Source organism: Cyprinodon variegatus, unplaced genomic scaffold (genome assembly GCF_000732505.1).
Source record: "Cyprinodon variegatus isolate N-32 unplaced genomic scaffold, C_variegatus-1.0 Scaffold195, whole genome shotgun sequence".
Taxonomy (NCBI): Eukaryota; Metazoa; Chordata; class Actinopteri; order Cyprinodontiformes; family Cyprinodontidae; genus Cyprinodon; species Cyprinodon variegatus.
In genome coordinates, this window is record NW_015150648.1 from 603351 (window position 1) to 613198 (window position 9848).

At 39.3% G+C, this 9848-nt stretch overlaps 2 protein-coding genes across 2 annotated transcripts in view; one reads left to right on the forward strand and one right to left on the reverse strand.

The window, feature by feature from the left end:
• tsnax (translin-associated factor X) overlaps positions 1-2259 on the reverse strand; it is a 9734-nt gene extending 7475 nt beyond the window's left edge. Inside the window, 4 exon segments of the mRNA XM_015379566.1 lie at positions 233-271; positions 573-785; positions 874-963; positions 1970-2259. Coding sequence (XP_015235052.1) covers positions 233-271; positions 573-785; positions 874-963; positions 1970-1985 — 358 coding nt within the window. The 5' untranslated portion in view covers positions 1986-2259.
• Positions 2260-3564: 1305 nt separating this feature from the next.
• Positions 3565-9848, forward strand: part of egln1 (egl-9 family hypoxia-inducible factor 1) — a 30932-nt gene continuing 24648 nt past the window's right edge. Inside the window, exon 1 of the mRNA XM_015379599.1 lies at positions 3565-4534. Coding sequence (XP_015235085.1) covers positions 3860-4534 — 675 coding nt within the window. The 5' untranslated portion in view covers positions 3565-3859. The remainder of the gene's footprint in view (positions 4535-9848) is intronic.

Here is a 9848-nt window from a genome sequence, read left to right on the forward strand (position 1 = left end):
CCTCGTCTTTAGAAGTTTTTAAGTCTGTAAAAAAGAAGTTTTTGAGGAAGAAGAAGAAGTAGTATTGGTTTTGTTTTTTTAGAAAATATTATACTTTAAAGCATCACTATATGGCCCATTTACCGGTTTAATGCATAATTAAAGAAAACAATTTCCGAAGTTGAGAGGACCACAGCAGCGGACCTCTGAGGCTAACGGCAGCCCGTCTGCAGCGGCCCTCTCTCAACATAGCCTTGTGTGAAGGACCGCTGGCTCTGATGCTGATTTTTGACTCAGCTTTGGAATCAGTTTTGGAAGGATTAGACTTGGGGTTTTCGTTTAAACGTGAGCAGGAAGAGGTTCTATGCTCAGTAATTTTTAAGAAGGACATATTCGCCGTTTTAATGACAAGCTGTTTACAGTCCCCCACCAGCTTTCTGTCACACTTACTACGCCACAGTCATTTGCGCTCATTGGTCAGAGCGCTGGCCAATAGGCACAGACATGGTTTGAAAAACAACGGGTTGTTCTCATTAACAACCTTCCGATGTCTCATTCATCAGGGCCAGACTAAATTAGACGTTTAATCTCACATTTAGTCTGGTTTACCAGGCTAGCTGTTTTCTGTAATATGAGGGAAAACAAGGAGGAAATGTAGATAACAAAAAAAAAAAAAAAATTGAACACCTACTTGGTCACTCTGTGCAAAAGAAAAATGGTCCTCTTGCTTTCGATGGTGACGTCCCGACTGATTTTAACAAGGCGTTCATATTTGTCGTGTTTGGTGTCCAGCTCCTGTTGGAAAACTTTAAAGACAGAAAGTTTTAATCTTAATTTATAAAAGAGATGTAAAGACATTAAACAGTGGTGTGGAACTGCTAAAGATGTAGTGACCTTTAAATGCAGCGACGATTGGCGAGGACGGGTTGGCATGCACATCATGCTCCTGTGCAGCTTCAACATTTCTCCGTGACCATCCTTCACCTGACACAATGCAGACACAAGGGGTTTCGGATTATAACCACTTCTGCAACTCATTGCCTCTTTTTAAAATACTTTTCTGACATCAAGGGAGAATTACAGAATAAACCCTGTAAGCCAGCACTGTTCAACACCAGCCTAAAAAACATACATCTTCATCACTTTCAAATTTCTATCTATATCCACAATTTGAGGCTGTTTATACTCCCATGCTGGAGGCCCAACTTTACATAGATTTCAGTAAATACATGTGAGGGATAAGAGCCTGGTTTTCTTTAATGGTGGAGATTCTTCCTCTCAGCTTTAAGGTGGATTCAAGCATTTATCTTAATCTCAATCTGTGCAATACTGCACTCACAAAGAACTGTCTGGATTAGAAAAACCATAACAGATGAAAGTAAGCCGGAACGAAGACTGCAACTAAAGATCTATTTGCAAATCGATTAATCGGTCATTTATTTTCTCAAATAATCAATTTAATAAGCAGATAGAAAAAAGGTTCCTTAAAGATTTGTTTTGCAAAATTAAAACCAGGTGAAACTAAAACTTTTCCACTTGAAGAATTTTGGATAGAGCAGATTGACAGAAATGCAAAATCTTGATCTATATATATATATATATATATATATATATATATATATATAGTATATATAAACTATATTTATAAATATAGTTTCAAATATATAGAAACAGGTTATTGCAGAGGGTATCAAGTAGTAAATTGCACATTATACATTGCACAACTTATTGTTGTTGTTGTTGTGTCTCATTACAGTCTGGTTGTAGACTCTCTGGTCAGTCTCATTAATTTAAAATTGACTAAAGGATTTAACCCTGAGCTGAAATGACAGTACACTGGATTAGTAACAAGGACAGTTAAACATCCATGGCTGAAGTAAGCTAGTGATAAAAATAACAAAAACATGGATGTTTAGCTTTAGATAATAAAGCAGCTTATTCTGGGAATCTTAATAATACTAATCTAAAAACTGGATGTATCTGGACTTACCTTCTCGCTTATTCATCCTTTCAGCGGTTGTAGTTTATATATTTTTTTACTAAAAAAAAATGTCGCCTCTAGAGAGTCAAAAAAAATGTCGATTAGCTTTGGTCTTCGATGCTCCAAAGAAAATAAAACCAGTAGTTTTTTACTTTCTGCAGGTTTTCCTAAAGAGAAAAACTCTGCATTTCAATCACTAACATCTTCCTTGGTCGAAAAACACTTAAATTACACTTCGAGGCAGATTAATTTAGGCTACTTGTTTCTTGGTAGCAGGCGTTCATGCGGCATCCACGGGGCTTCTGCGCTGTTTACAGGCGTAACAGCAAAAGGCGGAGCAGTGCATCATGGGAAATGTAGTACCACTGGGTGTTTTTAACCTCAGCTTGCATATTTGCAATATATTTCATAGTTTGGTACTTTGATATAGCTCAGCTCAGTGCAGCTTTGTGCTTTGCGTTTGGTTTTTATTTAATCCTATTTTTGTGTTTTTTCCAGTTTTTTATTTTGATTTTATTTTGAATAACTTCTTTTTAAACCCTTGAGAACAAAGTAAATTTCAAAGCGCACATATAATACATCTGAATGTGACTAATCATATAAAATGCAGCTAAATATTGTTTTAATTTAATATCTGGAAGATGTCAGAATTCTGACTTTCCTCTCAGAATTCTGACTTTAATCTCAGAATTCTGACTTTCTTCTCAGAATTCTGACTTTAATCTCAGAATTATGACTTTCTTCTTAGAATTCTGACTTTTTTCTAAGAATTCTGACTTTAATCTCAGAATTCTGACTTTCTTCTCAGAATTCTGACCTTCTTCTCAGAATTCTGACTTTCTTCTTAGAATTCTGACCTTTTTCTCAGAATTCTGAATTTAATCTCAGAATTCTGACTTTTTTCTTAGAATTCTGACTTTAATCTCGAAAGTCTGATTTTAATCTCAGAATTATGGATCCTAATGTAGATGGGCACCATGAAGGAAGAGATGTGAGAGCACTCAGCTTCACTGACAAATATGTCAGTTGTTTGGGAGGGCCAGTAACACATTGGTGGAAAATAACGAAATTAGGCAACTTTTTACGTGCCCGAGGGGTTCCCGGTGATGCTATTTGATGGAGGAGCAGAAGGTGATTAAAACAAGAGAGCTTGTTGACATGGCAACAGCTTGATGTGAACATGTTTGTTAGCTGTCAGAATTCAGTGAGAATTCTTAGATTAAAGTCAGAATTCTGAGAGAAAAGTCTGAATTCTGAGATTAAAGTTAGAATTCTTAGAAAAAAAAATCTGAATTCCGAGATTAAATAAAAAAGTTAACTGATTTTAAAATATTTGGGGGGGAAAAGTCAGAATTCTGACTTTAATCTCAGAATTCTGACTTTTTCCCCCCAAATATTTAAAAATCAGTTAACTTTTTTATTTTTTCAGTGGCCCTAATCCTTTTCCGTAGAGATTCCCACTTGAAAGTGTAAATTAATGTCTTTTGTTCAATATATATATTTCAAAAGTTAATTTGTCCTATATTCATGAAGCCAACACTAGGGGGGAGTGGCTTGTTTTCCTACGTCACGGTGGGCTGAGCCAGTAACAAACATTACACACGTAGCTGCGACATGCAGCAGAGCAAAAGCAACAGCTAACCCGCTGAAATGTCTCCCGGAGACCACGACCCATCTCTCAATAATCGCCCGTGGGAACACATTATAGTTTCCCTCCTCTGATAGAACGCGCGGTGACGGAATGAGTGCAGCAAAATGCCGACTTTCTGAGTTTAATTCCCCCGTTTCGCTCGGCGCAGCGAGGCAGCGGGTCTTTTTCCAAAGTTGACGGTTAGCAGCAGGGCGCGTGTGAAGGATCGGACTTAAAGGCGCAGTACACCGCCGCTGCAGCCTCCCAACATGGAGAAGCAACAGAGCGACCTGGAGCGTGAACGACAATACTGTGAACTTTGTGGGAAAATGGAGAACCTCTTAAAGTGCGGTCGGTGCCGGAGCTCCTTCTACTGCAGCAAAGAGCACCAGAAACAGGACTGGAAGAAACACAAGCTGGTTTGTAAGGAGGTGGATAGGTCTCTTATTCCGAAACAGAAGCCTGGAGACGGAGAAGGCAAGAAGCATCGAGAACAGAGTGGAGCGGATTCTGCAACCTCACCCCAACATTTAAACACAGAAGCACCTGCTCACAAGGATGGACCGGGAGAAGTGGGCTCCAACACCCCCACCACGCCGAATGGCCAGAGCAGCCTCTCCCCTCAGAAACTGGCCATGGAGTGCATCGTCCCGTGTATGAACAGGCGCGGCATCTGCGTGGTAGACAACTTCCTAGGGACGGAGACCGGACTGGGCATTTTGGAGGACGTTAAGGGTCTGTACAAGACCGGCAGGTTCACAGACGGCCAGCTGGTCAGCCAAAAGAGCGACTCCACTAAAGACATCCGAGGGGACAAAATAACCTGGATAGAGGGGAAAGAGCCTGGCTGCGAGAAGATCGGCTTCCTGATGAGTCGGATGGACGACCTTATCAGACACTGTAATGGCAATCTGGGGAACTACACTATTAATGGAAGGACTAAAGTAAGTATGACAGTAGGTACAAAAAAAAAAACATAATCTAATGCATCATCACTCAGTTTGACTCCTGCCCACCTGAACGCCTCATTCATCTGATTCACCTTTTGCACAGAGAGCCCCATTCAACATTCCTGAGTCTTAATAGATTTGCACAAAAACACCAGTAAATCAGGAATAACTCGAAACACAAAAACCGACAGAAATACTTTATCTAAAGCTAAAACAACAAAGGTATGAAGTCAAATAACCATAAGATACACATCTTTTTTTTTTGGCTCAGACCACTTTTCATTAATATACTGATTTATATTTGGGTTTTAAGGATCTAATTAGTGTTGCACCGATGCCACTTTTTTGGCCCCGATACCTGGCTGTGCAGCATCGACCGATACCATCTGGAAGAACTGCACACTGCTTGGATGTAAAATAATCAGTGTTGGGAACGTTACTTTGAAAAAGTAATTAGTTATAGTTACTTTTTGGGAGAAGTAACTAGTAACTGAGTTACTCCACAGTAAAAGAAACTAGTAAAAGTAACTATTGCGTTACTTTTGCGTTTCTCGCCCACGTAACCCTCACCAACCGGCCCCCACCTTCTCGCTGTGTGTTTCAAAAGCCAGCTGAAGAGAGCGGATGATAAAGAGAAGTACCTGCAGAGAGTTTTGCAACTCAACATAAATGACATCAGGGGGGAACGCTATCTGACAGGCCTATAAACCCTTCAAAGTTCCCCCTGCTTAACATCAGGGGGAACGGTATCTGATGCAGTGTAAATATCATCAGGCTGCATTACCTCTACTCATGGGTGTGACGTTTTTTTAACAGGGTGCTCAGATCTGGTGAGTGTATGAAGTTAATAACGGGATGACTAATTCTGAAATGCTGTGTGTTTGGGTTGTTATAGATACTGCAACGTCCGTCCAATTTCTTCCTTTCTCCTTATAGGATAACATTTGATTGTTAATGCTCTCTGTAGTTCTCCTGTGGCGCGAGCACAGAGCGGCTGTTACGCGCCTTTAGCGAGAATGCGCGTTTCCTGTCGCTTGTGTGGTGATGCAGGGGAAACCGTATCTGATGGGGAAACGCAGCTTTCCATCTGGAACGTGCAGTAACGGGGTGTCGGCAATGGTAACTGCGTTATAGTTACAGTCAAAGTAATTGGTTAGATTACTCGTTACTAAAAAAAGGTAACGCCGTTAGTAACGCAGCAGTGTGTCGCAGTGAGTCGCAGTGAGCTTGATGCAGACATTTTTGATTTATGCTCAATTTTGAGCGTGGTCTGCGCTATATGCTGTGGGTCTAGATATGGCTGAGGAAGTGGGGGCAAGTCTGTCCGACAATGGAGGGACATTGCGGCGAAAAAGAGCAGGGATCCAGGTGGAAAAAGGCTCCCAGCTTTCACGCACACCTCGCTCTTCTAGCTTGTCCAACTTCACTAGTTGCTTTCCGCAATGGCGGTCATACAAACAAAACAAGCCGGCAAGCGGGCATAGATTTGACCAATCAGAGGCCTCCTGTCTGTGGTCACCTACAATTTGGGAGAGGTGCCGCAGAGTGTCTGCGGAGGGGGCGGGGACGTCTTTGTGTTCACTGCGACACATGCAGACAACCTGGTTTGGAGGTATAAATCAGCCTTAATACAAAGGGAATCCATTAGAGCTTTTAATTGACTACCTGGAATGGATGATAATAGTTGAATAAACTTTTGGCTTTCAAAATGGTATCGGTGCTCTATTTGTTGGTACTCGCCGATACTGATACCACCATCTTAGTGCTGGATCTGGGCCCCGTCCGATTCTGGTATCAGTGCAACACTAGATCCAACCTTATCAAGGTGAGCATAGAACATGATCCAACTTTTTATTCTTGTAATGAATAGAGCATATCTTTATAATATGACTTTTAAACCTGTTGGATCAGGAAAAAAAATATTGATTGGGGCATGTTGCATTATGAGTGTCAGATGTTTCTATCAAAAACTGTCGGTCAGTGTTTAGATGCTGAAGATGGTGTAAGATATTAGCTTTGTATTTAATAAGTGAAATGACACAGTTATTTAACTGTTAGAGCAGCTGATTAAGGTTAAAATTGGCAGATTGTGATATGTGTGTCTGAGTGATTGATGCGTCTCTACATCATCTCTTTCTGCCTATTAGACTCAATTATGTGTCCCTTCAGATGAAAGTGTGTCAATTCTGACTCAGCTGGATTTCCACCACCACTAAAACGATCTTTCAAAATGAGATTTCTGTGATGAATTTGTAAAAAAAAACAAAAGCAGAGTAGGCGTGACTCACAGCCTGATCAATTAGAAATATATTACCTAGATCTTTGTATAACAACTTAAAGGTGAAGGATGTAAAGTAAGGTAAATCTGTAAGAAGATTTATTTCTTCTGCTGAACAAAGATGCAAGCCAATCAAGTGATAATTAGGCTGTTGTGAACTTTGGCACATTTACTGTTGAGTAAATATAAATTATTAATAAATGGTGCAAAATTAGTTGTATTTGACTCCTGTTTCATCATTATGAAGTTCCAATCCCCTCCTGCTTAAGTTCTAGCATCATGGTCAATAAAAGTTAATATTACTGAATAAAAGGTAATAAGGATATTGAAATAAGATATACAACAATATATGTCCAGGTATTATATTAGAACTACACAAAATTAGAAAATACGATAAGATTAGAAAATACTGCAAAAACTCCAAACATTTCTTTGTAATATTAATGCACACACACTATGATGGCAATTTATTTCCAAAATACTGTCTTTGGTTAAATAGAGGCTCACCGCCAGGCTGGTTCCAGGCCAAACAGATATACTGTTTTCTTGAATGTCCAAACTTTTTGGATATTTCTAGTTTTCTTCCTCACATATATTTACCACATTTGTAAAGTTTTTACTAATTTAGCAATTAAAATGCAACCAACCTTGATCCTAAAAGGAAAGGTTTTCTGCAGATTCCTTGAAAGAGGTAATAGTTTAACAAAAAACGGGGAATATTTCAAGGTTTATGTTAGCATATGCTGCAATCTGCCATCTGAATTTTTTCTTTTTTGCAGAATTTTCACAGCTTTTCAGTTTTTATACATTTAAGAAGGAGAAATGAAAGTATTTGACCTGCAGCTTACCGGTCATGGCTGATCAAGGTCAAATTAACAGCGTCAGTCGCTGGTTATCTGATAAGTGCGTAACTACTGGTTGAGGCTGATATTGCTTTTGATTTTAATATTTCATACCAGTGCAGCATCTGTTTTTCTACTCATTTTTAATGAGCTATTTGGTTGTACCATTTTAAGCTTTTAGTTTTTAGCATATGACTCTACGGTTCTCTGTGGTCACAACCACAATGAGTAATTGGATATACCTAAGACTGGACGATGGAATGCACATTTTGCAATTGGCAAAATGTGCATATGCAAAATAGAGTAGGAAAACCAAGTTATTCCAGAAGCTAAGGATTTAAAAGTATAAATAAGTATACAGAATACAAAAGAAAAGTCCAAGGAGATCTGAGTGACTCGTATTCCTTGATTTGATCCGTGCTGTTTCCTGCTTTTCATTTAGTTTGTAAGAAAATATACGAAACATCATAATAATGGGATTTTTTTTCTCATTGTTTGATTTTTTTTTTATTAAGTGTGTTTTACAGACTTGATGCATGCACAATTACAGACCAAGAACATCCATAAAAAAAAAAAAATGCAGGATGCTGGCATTTGCTATGCGACCCAAGGGTTGCCGGTTCAAACTCCAGCTCTATCGGTCTCAGTCCTGCCCTTGGGCTAAAAAAAAAAACACATTGCACAACTTCTGTTGCTTTGAGACCTGTGTATGAGAAAATGATGCAATTGGTGTTTTTGTTCTTGTTGTGGTTACAGTGAGAATCATTAGTCTTGATGATATCCCAGTGCATGAGTGGCCAGATTTCCTTGTCCTTGGTCATTTTGTTGCGTGTGACCTGCAGCTCTTCCTTCAACCAGATCTGGTCATTTTGACCTGGTTGCATGAGACAAACCCGGGAGGAACTGAGCAGCTCCCGGCCTTTTCCTCTTTCACCTCTCCTGGGGACAAAACTGTATGGACAGAGGCAGGACATAAGTGAGAAGAGGCTAAGGGTTGTTTAACACATTACACTCAGTTCATTAAGTTTCTTCTATATTTATTTTATTTTTGTCTGCAAAGATGTTTAAAGGAAAAAACTCACTCTGACAGAAGCTTTTTTTAGGTTTCCTTGTTCCTGAGCTTTAGGTGGTAAATGTTTATTTTTTTTAAACAATTTTTAGATGTTATTTGATCTTTGATCTGTTGATTCAGTGCTGGCTTAGAGCTTCGACTATCTTTATTATGCTGCTCCTTTTGTCCAGTTTTATTTCCCTCCAGATGGTTCCCTATAAGCATGAGTCATTATTCCAGGTTGCTCTGTTGACTTGATATTTAACTTGGCGAAAAGCTGAGTGAAAATTTGACTTCCTCGCATACTGCTCTCATTGCTTTGGCAAACAATCGGCCGGAGTATTATCAGCAGAAAACAGCATGACTTGCATAAATCGTGGGTCATGAATATCAGTGGCTCAAAGGGATAAAAAACAATGTCGGCACATTTTAGATTGGAAGAGACTACAGGGGAAAGATTTGACCCAAATAATTATTTAATGCCATTGTTTCTGTTTCCGTTTCTCACTTGATAACATTCCACAAACATTTGGACATGTTTGTTTCTCTGCAGATCCTGTATGTTTACCGCTTTGTGTCCAATATAATGTTATCAGGAAGCTTAAAGGTTTTACAAATAACATGTTTGTTGTTTGTGGAGTATACTGATCTTCCGTCATGTCGGAGGAGTAGTTTACAAGAAGCCTGCGTCATGCGTACGCCTTTTCCAAGTGGTTTCTCTTGTGAGGTCAGGTTTGGGTCGGTTACTGGCAGACGGTGACTCAAACTTCTGACTGAAAATTGCTCTTAAACCACAAAATAAAGACTTCTATCTTCATTGGGGAGGTTTCCATTATGAGTTCTTGGGTGATTTTCTCAGGTGCTTGGCTTGTTGGAACGTTTTGATCGGCTAAAAATATAATTTGTGTTTCAACTAGGGAACTGAAACCTGTACAGTTAAAGTCAGTAATGTCCCTGAATGTTGATCTGGTTCCCCTGCTGCCGCTGCTTCAGTCTGGAGAGGAGACACAGATCTCTACATGAGTTGTATAACAAATCTCCTATCCAGCAGGCTATCCATTATTTCCTATAATTAGTAGTATTATTGATTGATTGGGGCAAATCAAAAAATGGTCAACAGCTGAATTTAGTAGCTGG